The sequence below is a fragment of the Leptinotarsa decemlineata genome, unplaced genomic scaffold, assembly GCF_025532065.1.
Source record: "Leptinotarsa decemlineata unplaced genomic scaffold, Ldec_3_MD MMD2_tig00000505_RagTag_RagTag, whole genome shotgun sequence".
Classification (NCBI taxonomy): domain Eukaryota; kingdom Metazoa; phylum Arthropoda; class Insecta; order Coleoptera; family Chrysomelidae; genus Leptinotarsa; species Leptinotarsa decemlineata.
Genome location: NW_027412549.1, coordinates 19,442,880 through 19,460,195, shown reverse-complemented (window position 1 = coordinate 19,460,195; position 17,316 = coordinate 19,442,880). Strand labels below are relative to the sequence as shown.

The 17,316-nt window shown below is 34.3% G+C and overlaps 1 protein-coding gene across 1 annotated transcript in view; it reads left to right on the top strand.

Moving 5' to 3' along the window:
- LOC111502842 (glucose dehydrogenase [FAD, quinone]) overlaps positions 1-17,316 on the top strand; it is a 66,288-nt gene that overhangs the window by 35,919 nt on the left and 13,053 nt on the right. Inside the window, exons 7-8 of the mRNA XM_074174187.1 lie at positions 13,858-14,019; positions 15,773-16,078. Coding sequence (XP_074030288.1) covers positions 13,858-14,019; positions 15,773-16,078 — 468 coding nt within the window. The remainder of the gene's footprint in view (positions 1-13,857; positions 14,020-15,772; positions 16,079-17,316) is intronic.

Genomic DNA, 17,316 nt, shown 5'->3' with positions numbered 1-17,316 from the left:
CTATTCATTCTTATCATATTGTCAGATCCGATAGAGATGGTAGAGGGGGCGGCGTAGCTATGTATATAAAGAACACCTTAAACTATAATGTTGCCTTTCATAAAATCAGCCCTGAGCTCGAACAGTTCTGGATCTCGGTAAATTCGACGGGTAAAAACTTTCGTTTTGGAATATTATATCGTCCACCCAAGTCCAATATTTTAACGTGCCTCAATGAATTAGAAGAAACGGTTTCTAATCTTTTACCTGCGAGTGACTATTTTATAATGGCGGGTGACTTGAATATTAACCTTATGTCAATCGATAACCGTTCCAATCTCGTTTATCAATTTCTTTCGACCTTTAACTTCAGCCAGTTAATTACTTCCCCCACTAGAGTTAGCCCTCGAAGTCAAACTTTACTTGATCTCCTGATTGTTTCGCATCCTGAAATAATTTCAAATGTAAATATTACTGATATTCAAGGAATCTCAGATCATATGGCCATTTCGTGTACTATCAAAAATTTTGGCACCAAAAAGAATAATGTCAAGTGGATTTTTTATCGCGATTTTTCAAATTTTGATAAAGACTGCTTTTTGACTGATCTTACATCAATTGACTGGGATGAAATATATAGGTTGGATAACTTTGACGACATGGTAATAACATTCAACCACAATCTCATTACTCTATTTGATATCCATGCTCCTTTTCGAAATATCAGAGTTACCAAGCCACCCGCACCTTGGTTGACGTACAACATCCGTCAGATGATATCTTCAAGGGACCGCGCATTTAAAAAATATACGCAAACTAAAACCATTGTAGCATGGGATAGCTATAAAGAACTGAGGAACTATACGACATCTGCTATTCGTCGGGAGAAAAAGCGTATCTTCAATTTGTTCTTTTGAAGAAAGATGCCAAGGCAACGTGGAGCACATTACGTAATTTAGACATCTTGCGTCAGAAGTCAAATCCTGAACTACCACCTAACCTGAAAAATCTAGATGAAATCAATCAGTTCTTTTGCAATATTACCCTCCCTGACAAAACACAATTTCAATCATCGCTTTTAGAAAAGTACCAAACTAAGAACACTGCAAATTCTTTCAGATTCTCTCTTGTTGACGAACATACTGTACAGAAGTTTTTAAATAAAATCAGAAGAAACGCTGTAGGTTCGGACAGCATCTCACTTCGAATGATTCGTTTGGTGGAAACACATCTCTTGGAATACATCACCTTTATACTGAATTCGTGTATCATTTCCTCGTGTTTTCCTTCCCCTTGGAAACATGCACTTGTGATTCCTTTGGCTAAGTGTAACTCTCCGACACATTACTCTGATCTTAGGCCCATTAGTATTTTACCCTCCCTATCTAAAACGCTTGAGTTGATTCTCAAAGATCAGATGATTGAATTCATCACTTCTTACAATATCATAACTAGCGTTCAGTCTGGGTTTCGTTCTCAACATAGCACGACTTCCGCACTCCTCTCCATAACGGATGATATTTTCAAAGCAACCGATAAAAATTATGTTACATGTCTAGTTTTATTGGACTTTAGTAAAGCTTTTGATACCTTAGACCGCAGTCTTTTATGTAATAAACTTAGTCACTTTGGTTTAGATAAATGTGCCGTAGATCTTATTGAAAGCTTTCTGGAACACCGAACTCAGTGTATCAGCCTTGATCACTTAAAATCTGCAGTTCTGAACAAAAAATTTGGAGTTCCACAAGGTTTCATTCTTGGACCTCTCTTATTTAACATCTATATCTCAGATTTCTACAAATGTATTAAATTTTGCAATATCCATCACTACGCTGATGACACTCAAATTTACTTATCTTTTTCGGAAGGCAACCTGGAAGCACAAGAACTGATAAATAGAGATCTCAATTCACTGTATAACGTCTCGTGCGCATATAACTTGAAATTGAATGCTGAAAAATCATCATATATGTTATTTGGACCCAAATCTAAAAGGAGCCTTATTTCCAACCTCATCAAGATCCACATAAATGATGTTGCCTTGCCTTTCACTTCTGAATGCAAAAACTTAAGTCTGTGGATTGACTCCGATTTGAGATTTTCTAAACATATCAGTCATCTTTGTAAATCGTCCTATAACATTCTCAGACAAATTTTTCCCAATAGAGACATTCTTTCTACACAACTCAAACTTAAGCTTTGCGAAACTTTAATTTTCTCTAAATTATCTTATTGCGATTGCATATATGGACCTGCACTTACTCAATACGACTCTCTTCGCCTCCAAAGAATTCAAAACTCTTGTTTGAGATTTTCCTTCGGTATACGTAAATTTGATAACATCAGTAGTAGGTTTGATGACTCCGGATGGTTAAGACTTGAAAAACTACGCACTCTACACATCCTCACAAATACACATAGATTACTATTAACAAATAAACCTGATTATTTATATAATAGACTTGTTAGTTTTTCCCAGACTAACAACTATTATACTCGAAATGGATCTGTCTTGGTCATTCCCAAACACAACTCGGCACTTTTTACTCGAAGTTTCTCCTATATTTCCGCTAAGCTGTATAATAAGCCCAGTGACTTCAGACTTTACACGATAATGACATTTAAAAAACGCTTGAAACTTCTGCTTAAATCCTGGTAATTGGTGCTCTGTATGTCGATTTTTGCAAAACCCTTATTATTATTCATTTTATTCAAGCTTTTATTATTGTGTTTATTGTTGTATTGGTTAATTTATCTTCTATTCTATACTTGTTATTATTATAGTTTTTATTGTATATTTTTGTAAGGTTGATTTGAAAAACAGCTTATGCTGATAATCCGCCTGTTCATCTAATTTATTTTTGATGAATAAAGTCGATTTATTATTATTATTATTATTATTATTATCTCCCGAAAGGCGTACAATTTCAATTTTCTCTCTTACGCTCAATCTTGCAGCCATGACACAAAATAATTCGAAGAACTGTAAGGTGAATATTGTTGACAATAGTACACTTTCACTGTCAAACTGTTATATCATGGCAACTAAGATTTAAATTAAAATATTAGGTCTTAGTTTTAGTTAATTTGCGTGAAAACTTGAATATAATTCCGTTATTTTCATTAAAAATATTTACGCTATTTATTTTTTTTCATCTGGCGGCACTTTATTGTTGAAATCATAAAAAAAATATTCTCATGGCTATATCTGTTGATATAGGGTGTTTTTTGTGACTGTCAGCTGTGTGAGTTTTCGAATTTTTGAGTTGACATAACTTTGTTAATGATGAATATTTTTCCAAGAAATTTTGGTCACACCTGTTTGAAGGCACTGTGAGTCCAGTGGCGTAGTGAATTTTTCAATAAAATATTGCTAATGAAAAATCCCGATTTTCGACTAAGACAAAATATCGTAGTATGCCCTGAAACTTAAATAAACATTTCACAAGGTAGACCTTTTAGTACTTGACATTTAAAAAAAATCATTGAAATCGGTTTACAACTTAAAATTTTAGGGGGGTGTTTCCATTAAAAATGGGTCACACTGTATATGGGCCATACTTATATGATTCAGATGAAAAAAGAGTACAAAAAGTGCAAAATTCTTGTTGCCGCCTAATTTATGGACTTCGTAAGTATGATTCAGTTTCTAAAGTCTTTAAAAATCCAGCTGGCTCAATATGAAAAACCGTATGATTCATCATTTGAGTTGACTATAATGAACGGCGGTTTTTTTATAATCGAATTTTTCAGCAAAAGGAGCAAAAGCGAGAAAAACCAAGATACTAGATGAGATTTTTGGGAAAGAAAGTTTTTGGCTTTCTACCACTCCATCTTGAAACAAAAAAAGGGATGAGGAAATCTTCCAAAAAAGGAAGGATGTAATTAATTCGAAAATAAGAAATTCTATACATGGATGTGTAGATCATGCAAACAAGTAACTTTCAGACACAAACTGAAATAAAGTCCTCAGGAAACAGCTACTTTCATATAAACATTGAATTACACGAAAGAAAAAAAATTCTTTCGAAACAAATACTTCTATGTGAACACTCAATTATACAAAAGATACTTTTCTCTACTCAGTTTGTATTTCAAACATTCGTTGTGGAATAAAAATCAGATATCACTCATGTGAGTTCTACTTCAAATGAATGGTAACAAATTGCACTTACATAGAACACTGTCATCCTCACTGGTATACACCGATGTTTCTTAAGACACTCGCCCTAAGGCTCTTCAGTACCAAATTGGATAACATTATAGAAAATACACACATATCATTCATGAATTACGATTTTTTAATGTCAAGGAATAAGCTTGATTTGCTTATGTTATCGATGACATCGTAATGACATTCATTCACCTATTTGATTTTATCCCAGCCAAGAGGAATCTTATTTGAATTGAAGGGGTTATATTTTTAGGAGTGATTAATTTTTGGGAAAGAAAGTTTTTGGCTTTCTACTACTCCATGTTGATACAAAAAAAGGGATGAGGGAATCTTCCAAGAGCCTTGGGGCAAGTATCTTAAGGCGAAACATCGGTGTACACCAGTGAGGGTGACAGTGTTCCATGTAAGTGCAATTTATTACCATTCATTCAAAGTAGAACTCATGTGAATGATATCTGATTTTTATTCCACTACGAATGTAAGAAATACAAACTGAGAAGAGAAAAGTATCTTTTGTATAATTCAGTGTTCATATAAAAGTATTTGTTTCGAAAGAATTTTTTTTCTTTCGTGTAATTCAATGCATGACGAAAAAGCGCATTTCTGTTTTTCATTTTTGTGATCGATTCACTCCGTGTTACCCCGTGTTACCCTAGTAACCAAAAGTATTGAATTCGGTTGAAAACGGATTGAAAACGGTTTTCACTAGATTTTTAGAGGAAAAAACAGAATCATTCCTTAGGGGAGACCGGGTATGGTTGTTTCATGGGTTGGTTGTCACAGCGGCCATATTGGAAAATTGAACGAACGAAAGAGTTTATCGAACAAAATCGAAGGAACGCGAGAGCAATATCTGCATCCTAACGTCACTTCAGTTTACTCTCATGGTGTGTGAGGAAGACATGTACATTTGTTTTTTTGGATGGCAAAAGTAGATTTTTGTGCATTTGTGTCGAGTCTCGTAAGTACTCACTATACTAAAAATTTTCGTAGATATTATTTCAAGCATTTTTGATGTGACATATGTGGTTCATATCACTATCCGTTTTTATGAATGAATATCGATTCAGAGTTATTTAAGCGGGTTATATTTTAAAATGTGTCTTGGGGCTACTTTTGTCAATTTGACAGAGGCTGGTAGTCACATGTGACAACCAACACCATGTATGTGTGTTGCATTTTTTGTTGGCTTTTTGAGCTTCTGCTGCATACAATTTTGTTTGTTTCAGAAAAAATCATAGAAATGTCATGGCATCGTATGACAAAATCTGATCGACTAGTATTACACGCACTGCAAAATAAGTGATTTTCGGATTAATTATTACGACACTCTGACAAGGTTTTGTAAAAAATTCACTGTCGAAGAGTTAAGCAACACGGTGTTATCAATACCATCAACAAAAATTGGTAATCAAAGGTATAGGCAAATCTTCACCGACAAATTATTATTATTATTTTATTATTATTTATTAACTTCAGGTACAATATAAAATATAGAATATAGACAGAGTAAAAACAAGTTAAGTTAATAAACTAAGAAGTCACATAAACTGTTTCCAGTTTGTGTGTGACTGTGAAAATTACAATCAAAGTTAAAAGCACTTAAAGAAAACTAATAAAGTAATAAAAATACAACATTCATATTCAACCCTAGATATATCCTTATTTACACTTATATTAGCTAAAATACATATATAACATATATACATATATATATATATATATATATATATATATATATATATATATATATATACACACATACACACATATATACATACATACACATATACACATACATATGGTCAGTTTGTTTTTCGATTTAAAGATATATTTATATAATAACGGAACACTATTTGAGGTTAATAACTATATATGTATGGACACAGAAATATTATCAATACACTATTTTATGTATCTCTGTACGTGGCAAACTGGTAATGTAGTCATTTAATCGTTTTTTAAATTCATTTTGGTTTTTTGAACTTTTTATTTGATTGGGTAGCGAATTAAAAAATTTGAGGCTGAGGTAGCTGTAGATTTTTTGTCCTACAACTTTGTTCATAAACGGCATTTTGAAGTTAAGTTGTTTTGTTCGAGTGTTGTATTCGTGTTCTATCCTGGGGTGTTTTTGTTTTGATTTGAAGCATTTTATATTAGTAAGCAGAAAGAAGAGCTGCACGGGATCAAATATATTCGTTTCGTGATAAAGAACATCTGTTGGGTGATTCCTCTTTTTTTTGAAAATTATCTTAAGGATTCTTTTTTGTGTTATTATCAGTTTATTCATAGTAGTCTTTCCAGCTGATCCTTGTGCCAGTATCCCGTAAGTTATATGCGTTTGGATGAGAGCGAAATATAACGTTTTGAGTGTTTTGTTGTCTAATATGTCTCTTAGGACCTTGAAACGGTGCATTAGAAATTGGAGTTTTTTTATTACATAGATTATATGGGATTCCCATTTGAGTTGGTCATCTATAACAATCCCGAGATATTTAAACTGTTTATTAGGTGTGATATTAAACAAGCTGGACACATTGAGGAAAGTAAAAGATGGTGAGGAGCGCGCAGAAGCATAAATTGGTAGGTAGTACGTTTTGCTGAAATTTATTGTGAGGAGTTTATGTGAAAACCATTTTCTGATATTTCTGAGATCAATCTCTACTTTATTTTTCAGGGAAGACCAGGTAGTGTCCTCATAAAAAATGGCTGTGTCATCAGCATATGTGAAAATTTTTCCTATTGTTGGTACTGAGAATAAGTCATTAAGGTAAATATTGAAAAGAATTGGGCCCAGGGTAGTTCCGTGAGGCACACCATATTCTATATTCTTGTATTGACTTTTGTGGTTTCCAATTTTTACGCATTGCTTTCTGTTTAGCAGGTAACTCTGAAACAGCTTTGGTGTTGTTTCTCTTATACCTATGTTTTCAAGTGATTTAAAAAGGAGTGGGTGGCTAACTGTGTCAAAAGCTTTTGACAGGTCTATGAAGACACATAGAGATGCCTTCTTGTTATCCATAGCAGAATACATTTCAGTTGTTAGGTATAGGACAGCATCTTGGGTCGACATACCTTCTCGAAAACCATATTGTCTACAGGAAAGAATGTTATATTTTTTGAGGTAGGACGATAGTCGTATTTTTATAATTTTTTCGAAAATTTTGGCTACAGAAGTGATCAGTGATATTGGTCGATAGTTTATAGGTTCATTTTTATCGCCGTTTTTATAAATTGGTATCATTTGTGTCAATTTCAGCGCGGATGGAAAAATACCGTCTATGAAAGATTTATTTATTAAATATACTAATGGTTCGGCTATGAATGGAATTGTGTTTTTCAAAAGTTCAGCCTTTATTCCATCGACCCCCACCGCTTTTCTGTTTTTTAATGATAGAATTATATTTTTTATTTCGGTGGAATCAGTAGGAAATAAAAACATTGACATATGATTATTGATATTTCTTCTCGGACATTTATAATTTGGATCAACTTTTATTTCTCTTGCTAATTTTTTGCCTATATTAATGTAATGATCATTAAAATCATCAGCAATTTCGGGAATATTATCCGTGGATCTTCCTTCTATATTTATATGTGTTATTTTATTTATTGGCCTTTTTTTGCCACAAATTTCTCCAAGAGTTTCCCACAATTTTGAGTTATCACTTTTATATTTTTCAATATCATTCCGGTAAAAAGTAATTCGTGCCTTTTTTATAGTACTGTTTAATTTATTTCGATAGAGTTTGTACTTCCTTTTCAAACTGTCATCATTTGGGTTGCGTAGATACTCTTGAAACATGCGGTCTCTAGTGTTTATTGAATTTATTATTCCGTTTGTAATCCATATTTTCCTTTTTTTTTGCTTAGACTTTTTTTTGTAGCTGCATTCGGAAATTTTATTATCTAGGATTTCTATAAAAAAATTTGTTGCAGATTCTAGTTTAGTTGCGCGATATACTGGTTCCCAGTCAACCGTCTGAATATGCGTCCTAAGTTTATTATAGTCTACTGCTGTATAATTATTCACAAACCGTTCACTTTCATTAATTTTTTTATCTAGTACTATTTGGAGATATGTTGTATAGTGGTCTGTGAGTTTTGTTGTAATGATAATAGGTAGTAAAAAATCAGTGTCGGATTTAGTTCTAATAAACATGTGATCCAGACAAGATTTTGTATTTTCTGTCACCCTTGTATGATTATTTATCAAAGTTATAAATTCAAATTCCCCCATAAGATTCAGGTATTCAATTGTTGATATATCCATATTCTCATCCATTATGTCAATATTTATGTCTCCAAGAAAGAGGAAATAATCTGCCTTATTTTCGCATTGTGTGAGATATGCTTTCAAAGAATTTACAAACAGTTTACAACAATAGGGAGGGTTTTTATACATAGCGAGAATAGATAAACTTCTGTTATTGAAATAAATATGGCAAAAGATCATGTTGTTTTCGTTGCTCAATTTCACTATTTCATATGTGAACTCAAGATCTGATTTAATGAACATCACTACACCATCGTTCTGATTGTACATTCCTTCATTGTATACTATGTTATAACCATCGATGTGATATAAATTCAAATCTTGAATTTGTCTCGTCTCAGTGAGAACAATAACTTCTGGTTTATCATTTAGTTGTTGCAAGTAACATAATAAGTCGTTGAAATTTTTATGTATACTCCGTATATTATTGTGGATTATCTTAAAATCTGCCTTATTGTTGTTTATTTTCACGACTTCATTACATTCTGCCAGGTTAGATAATATTTTTGTCTCAACTGTACTCAATTCAAAATTCTTAATATACTTTTCCATTTCACAGGAGTGACTGAGAGGTTTTTATTTGGGTTCATCAATTCAAAATTTTGCATAAGTTAAGAATATAAAGTTCATTAAAACATAGAAATTTAAGACTAGTTATTATGCTAAAAACAATTAGTTTGGTTTGGTTATTGATGTGGTTCTTGGATTACTTTCAATATTGGTTTCTGGTTTATTTTGGTGCTTTGTATGTTTTCCAGTTTTTGATGTCGTTTCTTCTTTGTTCTGTTCACTATTATGGAGCAGGAGTAGATTTTGTGGTATTCTCTGCAACTTTTCCTTTGTTAAAATATTTTTGTTGGTGGGAGTCTCAGATGTTTCCAACGTAAGTTTTGGGTATTGAATAGTTGGCGTTGCTGGAGCACTTTTTGGGCTGGTATGGATATCGCTCGTTTCTTGCAGTTCTTTTGCGTTATAAGCTACTCCATTTACAAATAATTTGTTTCCCCGAATGTAGCATTCATTGGATGTTTCCTGCTTTGCAAGAAGGAGATGCTTTTTCAGAATTTTTTTCTCTTCTCGCTGTTGTTGGGTGAGGTCCTGAGCGATGGATATTTGTTTACCTCGAAGTTTATTGCAATTTCGGAGTACAATTTTCTTCGTATAGTGGGAGATAAACCCAATTTTGATAGGACAGCTTTCCGTGTCTCCAAGTGAGTAGATGTCGTTGATATGCGTTTCATTCAGATCCACATCAATCAATTCTTTCAGGTCTTTACATATATTTTCAGGAGTTAGATGTTCTTTTCTTTTTTTGAGTCCGAAAACTATAATGTTATTCTTATTCTGATTACGTTTCAGATATTCAATTTCATTTTTTAATAATTGGTTTTCTTTCTCCAATTTTCTGAAATTCAGTTTTACTTCTTCTTTGCTCAGTAAGAGGTTTGCTTCTGCCGCTTCTATATAATTTTTTATATGATTTCTATTGTTGACAATATCTTGGTGTAAAGATTCTAGTGTAACTATTTCTTTTTACATTATTTGAGCAAAAGGTTTCAAGTTGTATTAGTTAAAATGACGAGACTATTGGTGGGATACTTCTACACTGGCACGTATTTTATCAGTTGACATTTATTATTCACCTTTGTTCTTTGTTTACCTTTGTTGATTCCTAAATGAGATGCACTTTAATCACTGTCCACGATGGTAGATCGATGCACTTCCCTCTTAATCACACCTTAGGCACTGTTTCGCAATTTATTCCTTGTTCCAATTCGTCATTTGATGCACTTATAAGAGAGTAAATTTTACGTGATGTTACCCTATTCCACCACCAAGAAAGAATTAGAAAGATACATACTTATGGCTTCAAGTATTTATTCCGGTTCGTCTAACAAGGTTATTCAAAAAACAGTGTTACATTTACCAGGTCACAATTGCCATACCGGGTTACATCTTCCATAATTGTGATTTCGAATATTCACTGAATTTTAGACTGACTAAATATAATTTCGCTGGAATAGGTATTTTTAGTTTACAAGCATTGCGGCCTGGTGGATATTTTTGTTATTTTAGTTACCAGAAGGAAGTTATTTATTTGGAGCAAATATGTTTTTTTCCTACAAATGAGACACTTTTTTTCTCTTTCTGGATATAATTAATTACGTATATGAAAATATTCATTTGAATGTTTTTATACCCCTCAAATACCTATGTGACTACCTGTCCCAGATGCTGTGACAACCATCCCGGGCCCGGGGTTGAAAGTCACACTTTTTCTTTTTCATAAAAATTGTTATATTTCCTCTATGGAAGAGAAAAAAAAAAGAATATTTGTTTCCAAATGAGTATGAAAACACTATTTATTAATTGAAAAATATCATTGCAATTTTATAAAAAAGGATACTAAAAATGCGAAAGACAAAAAATGTGACTTCCAACGCCGGTCACCACTATTTACACCGCAGCTGGCCGCAATTTTCATGACGCAGAAAAGGTGTTGAAAGCAATCTTTTTTGATGATCTGATCTGACGAAAATATCTCAGAGAATTCAAACAACTGGAACTGTAGCTAGAACTAGAGGAGCTGCAAAAAAACCGTTGAGTCTACAGTGAAAACCCTTCTGCAGTGCACAACTGTTGCTCGTGAGGAACTGTCACCGTCAAGAAACCGTTAAGAAATACCTCAGAAGACATAAGTTTCGTCCCTATAAACTGAAGATATCACATGAATCAAATGACTCTGACAGAAGAATGAGTTAATGTCCGAACGTTTGATTGTAAATCGAAATTGTTTTAGTGACGAATGAACTATTTGCGATATTGATCAGAAGGTCACACTCAAACTCCTGAGAAAATGAATGTCTGGCCAGGAATGTTGAAAAATTATAGTCGGTCCAAGATATCTAGAGGAAAATCTGACTGGTATTCATATTTGGAAGTTTTTCACAGTCTCATTCACTCACGGTTTAGGAATTTGTAGCCAACATTCAAGATGCATTCAAACAATTCACTTACAAGATGGTGCGCCCTCATATTTTTGAAGTCCTGTAACTAAATGGTGGGATCAGACATAGCTAGGCATGTGGATTGATAGGCGAGGTCCGTTTGAATGGCCTGCTCGTTCACCGGATTCGACTTCTCTTGAATTTTTCCTCCAAGGCTACATAAAATTGGAAGTTTGTTATGCAACCTGGGACAATACGGGGACTTAGAGACAAAATTACCAAAACTTGTGCGAACATTACCTCAAAAACATTCGAAAATGTAAAAAATGCGTTCGAAAATAGACTGTTCTACTGTCATCAGGGTCGAGGGTAACATTTTGAACATTTGCTTAAATGATTTCAGTTGAAAACAACGGGCCAAAAAAAATGATATCGTTTTTTGTCCTTATCTGTTGCAAAAGATGTTACTAATTTATTTTTGTTTCGAGTGAACTTGTATTTCAAATCCAATTACGAAATTCCTAGTCTCAAAATCAAAAATCAATAAGTCCACAACCGGTTATCGAAATTCGAAAAAGCCAAGATCATTGTGAACGGAATATCACAAAACCTCCATTTCTATAAAAAAAAGTTGAAATCGCCCTTTCGACGACAAGTGATGTCATACTATTGGCTTTTTTCATCAAATAGTGAAAAAAATGACTCCTTCCAACAAAAATTTTGTCCGACATCAAATCTTGCCCCTTCCAAAAGTTTAGAGGGAATATACACGTTCGCACTGTATATGGTCGTTATTTAATTCATTTATCTTTATATTCAACTTGCACTTGAAATATATTCAATTAACAGTGTTTGAACAGATTTAGAACCGTAATCATTGCATTTTCTGACAATAAAATACATACCAATTTTAATTCAGAGATAACAATGTTGGATAGAACATAAAATCTAACTCACATTATTTTTTTCAGATAATTAGTCTAATTACGTCGAACTACAAATTTTTTTTCAAAACAACTTTTTTACCCCTCAATTATCATTATCTATTAGGTGTAATGAGGAATTCATTAAATGTTATAAATAACGTAGGGTTATCATAATAATCGAGATGCCGATGACTCAAATTAAAACGGTTTTTAAGTCGTTTCGAATGGTGTTGAAAGTTATGTTAGAACAAGTAGAGTTGCCTCATTTCCAGTTGGTTGCTATATTGAGTATAAAATGTATATTTGTAAATTGAAAAAACTAAATCTAATATTCATGTAAATGCTTTTTGTAATGTTGAAATGGAAAACAATGTGTTCTTTGGATTTGCAAAAATTGTAACCGCTCTTGATATAATTGGAAGCATGGATTGCAATTAATGAAGAGTTATTTGAAAAAAAATCAACTTACTGTTATAACTAAATCAACACTATCCTTTGGAAAATCTTTGAATTGATTTAAATTAAACAACTCCGCCGTTGTGAAGACGAATAAAAAGATTTGCGAGTTTTAATTTGTCCTGTTCAATGGCAACGGTGACGGGTCCAAAAAAGAATTGATTCTAATCATATTCGTCTGGTTTCAATTTGGGCTCTCTCATATATATATAAATTATAAAAAAAACTATCAAGTTGATAGATATGTTTTTGGAAAAAACAACGTTGAAAGTAAATGATATTTTTTTTAACTGAAAATTAGAAGATATAAATGTATGAAAGTTGAAAATAGTTAGTTAAAATAGTTACACACCACTAACTCGGACTTTTTGTGTTTCCAATTTTCTTAAAAACCTTGTAGATTGTAATCATATCACGTTGCTTGTGTAATAACATTTTTCTAAAGAAAAATTCATAATCCAACCATATCTACGAATAATTCGGAAGGTCCTAGGTAGCAGTCATCACACCACTCTCCTCAGCAATCTACGGAATTGATCAGATGAAAAAATAATAAAATCGTTAGGCGTAATGTTACCCGAGTAAATATGTAACTACTACTCCCAACGATATTATTATTTTTTTATCTGATCAATACCGTATATTGCTGAGGCGAGTGATGTGATGACTGCTACCTAGGACCTTCCGAATAATTTTTTAATTTTTAGTACATTATCTACATCATCATTATCTTTTTTTCAATAAAACCGTCTAACATATTTTTTTTACTTATTTCATTTTAGAATTTTCATTTTCTAATTTTCCAATTCTTTCCATTTTGTTTAGTTCAGTATATAAGGTTGCGGCCATCTTTGATTTACAATGATACAGAATTTTTGATTTGTATTGCCATCAAAACTAAATGTGCGTACCAAATATCAGATCAATCTGTCAACCGGATGGGGCTCGAACTTCAATTAGTAAATTTGACCCAAACAAACAAACAAGCAGGGCAAGCCAAATGAAACCATTTAAAAATGAGGCAACTTGACATTTTCAAACATGATATTCTTCAAATGGACTGCCACATAATTGATTATTGATAATTTTGTAATACAGGACCATGCGGCTCTGGGAGGAGCCACTTATCTTTACGAAGCAACCGAAGACTACAAGAATAAATCCTGCAGTTTTCAACTTCCAAAGATTTTTTCCACTGAGACCATAAATGAATTCACAAAAAACAAATCAGGGCCTATGTATTGGCTTCCGGAATGTGAGGTAGGTCATATATTAATTCAAGAGCTGATAACGAATTTGAAGAAATTACTTCAGCCCGTTTGAAATAAAAAAAACTTACTATTCGGTTGTTTCTAAAGTTTTGTCCGTTTTCATGAGTCTAGTTCAAATTGTAATATCTCAAGTGAATGCTTATTGAAGTTGATTGAAATGAGCTTCATTCGAATCAATGCACTTTTGCTAACGTAACAGAAGTTGATTTATTCCGTTAGCATACAAATTATGTGATCGGGATTCGATGAGGTCGACGAAAGCCGTTTTTGCATGGTCCTGATTGGCGAAGACCTTCAGGTCAGAAAGCTATCGAAGTTATTGAAAAGATGGTAATCAGTCGGAGAGAGGTCTGGGGAGTCTGGAGGTCTGGACGGTGATTTGTGAAACGTGCGGACGGGCGTTGTCGTGAATCAGTGTCGGACTTCTTCTGTTGAACAGTACCAAATGCTGCTATCGAAATTTTTGGTACATTTCTTTGATTTCCTCACAATAGGACTCTGCTGTGATGGTTTGCTCCAGTTGTAGAAAGTTGTAGTGAATCACACCAGCCGCTGACTACCATACAGTAACCATGGTCTTTTTGGTGGAATTTTGACTCTGTAAAATGCCTGGGTGCCCCGTGGGTTGGGCTACCTCCCGTGGGTTGAGCTACCTCCCGTGGGTTGGACTACCTATCGGGCGCGTCCTCAGGTGGCAGATAGGGGAACCGCCAGGGGACTGGAGGCCCTGTTCGGGAAGCCAATGTGGCCTTACGGATGGGGTCGCCGGACTCCTGGTCAGTGGCAGAGATAAGTAGGGTGAGGGGAACAGGAAAGCTCCCTCACGCGTGCACCTCCGCGGAGGGAACCCCAAGAAGGTTGAAGAAGCCGCGCAACGCCAGTAATATCGCTGCACCTTCAGTACGCTTAAAATTATCAAACACCGCATGGGAGCTGATGCCCAGTTCTTCCGCTATCCCACGAACCGAGGACCCTGGTGAAGAGTAACCCATCACAAATGGTGCGTGGGATGGAGGAAAAACTGGGCATCAGCTCTAAGCGGTTTTCGATGATCAACAGCATATTGGAAAGGTGAAAATGCTCGAAAAGTGGGTGCCAAAACGATATAAATGATCGACAGAAGTTGTTGTCACGTTTCCAGGTCTGTTCTTCTTCGCTTTTGCGCAACCAAAACAACCTTTTTTTGGTTCGGATCATCACGTGTAAGGGAAAGTGGATCCTCTACAACAACAGGAGACATTCCGGACAGTGGTTGGATACCAATGTGCCACCCAGGCACTTTTCAAAAGCAAAACACACCAAGAAAAGAACATGGTAACTGTATGGTGGTCAGCGGCTGATATGATTCACTACAACTTTCTGCAAGCATCCCAAACCATTACATCAGAGTCCTATTGTGAGGAATTCGATGAAACGTACTAAAAATTGCGTCGGCAGCAGCCGGCATTAGTTGAGAGAAGAGTTCTGATCCTATTCCATGGCAACCCCCGTCCCCCCGTTTCACAAATCGCCGTCCAAAAATTCAACGAATTGAGCGTTAAAGTTCTGCCTCACCCACTATACTCGCCAACCGACTACCATCTTTTCGAGCAATTCGATAACTTTCTCACCGGTAAAACCTTCGCTAATCAAGACCAGGCAAACATGGCCTTCATCGATTTCATCGAATCCCGAGTACACAATTCTCATAGTTGTCTACTTTGGAACAAACAAAGAGTCAAATGCAAACCGCATGATTTCAGGTAATGGGTTTTGTTAAAACAAAATACGAAAACGAGTCTGATGACTGGCCGGACATACAATTCTTCTTCGCCTCGTATGCAGACAACACTGACGGAGGGCTCTTTGGAAAGCGGGTGGTGGGTCTTTCCGACGACTTTTATACGGCGGTGTACGAAGATATAATATACAAAGACGCTTTCAACATTATCACGCTGCTGATGAGGCCTAGAAGTAGAGGAAGGCTCATGCTCAAGGATAAGAACATTCACTCGAAGATTCTCATTTATCCGAATTATTTCGATGATCCTCAAGATTTGAAAGTGATGGTAAGATTTTCAATAACTATTTCCAAGACTGTTTTGTGATTGAGTACTGAAAATAAGAACAATCTAGATCAGAGATGTCACACTCAATTTTGCAGAGGGCCTTATATTAAATTTAGAATCTGTAAGTGAGCCAGATCCAAATAAAAAATGTACTGAATATTATAACATTACATTTATTTAATTATATAGTATATAATATACGGTTTTCAAAAATCATATCAAAGTTAAAAAACAGGGAAATTATTTTGAGCTCGAGGATCCAGATACCTGACTTCTCTTGTTTTTGACAAGCTCATTGATGTCAGGTATCATATTCGTTGTAATTATTTTGAGAATTGATTGGCTCACAACCAAACATGCACAGAATGCGTGCTTCATACTTTCTCATCTCCGGGTAACTATCCAAACTCTTGAAATGTTGTATATAAAATGGAAGAGCGTTAGCCTTTCAAAATCTGTCCGATTGAAGATCTACAGGATGTAACTAAGTAAGTGTAAAACATTTAAGGAAGTGATTCCTCATCGAAAAAAAAAGGATCTTTCATACAAAGAAATTTAATTGGAGCATCCAGTTTTAAGATACAGCTCCTTAAGGGGGGTACATAAAATTTGTATAACAATTTTTTTCACAAGCACTAAAAAAGTTACAATATTGAAATTGACCCGAAGTTTTGTACTACCAGAAAGACACTTGGCCAGAAATTTATTTGGTTCACCCCATTGTTGTAAGGGGTGGAAAACGCAACCCCTAAAATTTATTTCCAATGTAACTTTTCGTCTTATTATTTGTTTACCATATAAAAACTTATTTCCGATAGCATGTTTCATTCTAAACAAAAAATGTCTCTTGGGTTTTTTGCCCAAAATAAACCAGTTCGTAGCAAAAAATTATTTTACGAACAACTACAGAGATACATCGTCATAAATTCGAAAATACGGAACTAATCTTTCTAGGAGGTCGCTATTAGCGATAGTGACAATTAAAATGGTATGACGCTGTCAGTTTGTGAATTTTCGTAATTGAATTAATACTAATTGTGTGTTGTTGTTCTCTTCTTAATTTTTTACTCTAATAATTCACTTAAATTGAAGGGGTTATATTTTTAGGAGTGATTAATTTTTGGGAAAGAAAGTTTTTGGCTTTCTACTACTCCATCTTGATACAAAAAAAAAGATGGGGGAATCTTCCAAAGAAAGGAAGGAAGTAATCAATTTGAAAATAAGTTACTCTATACATG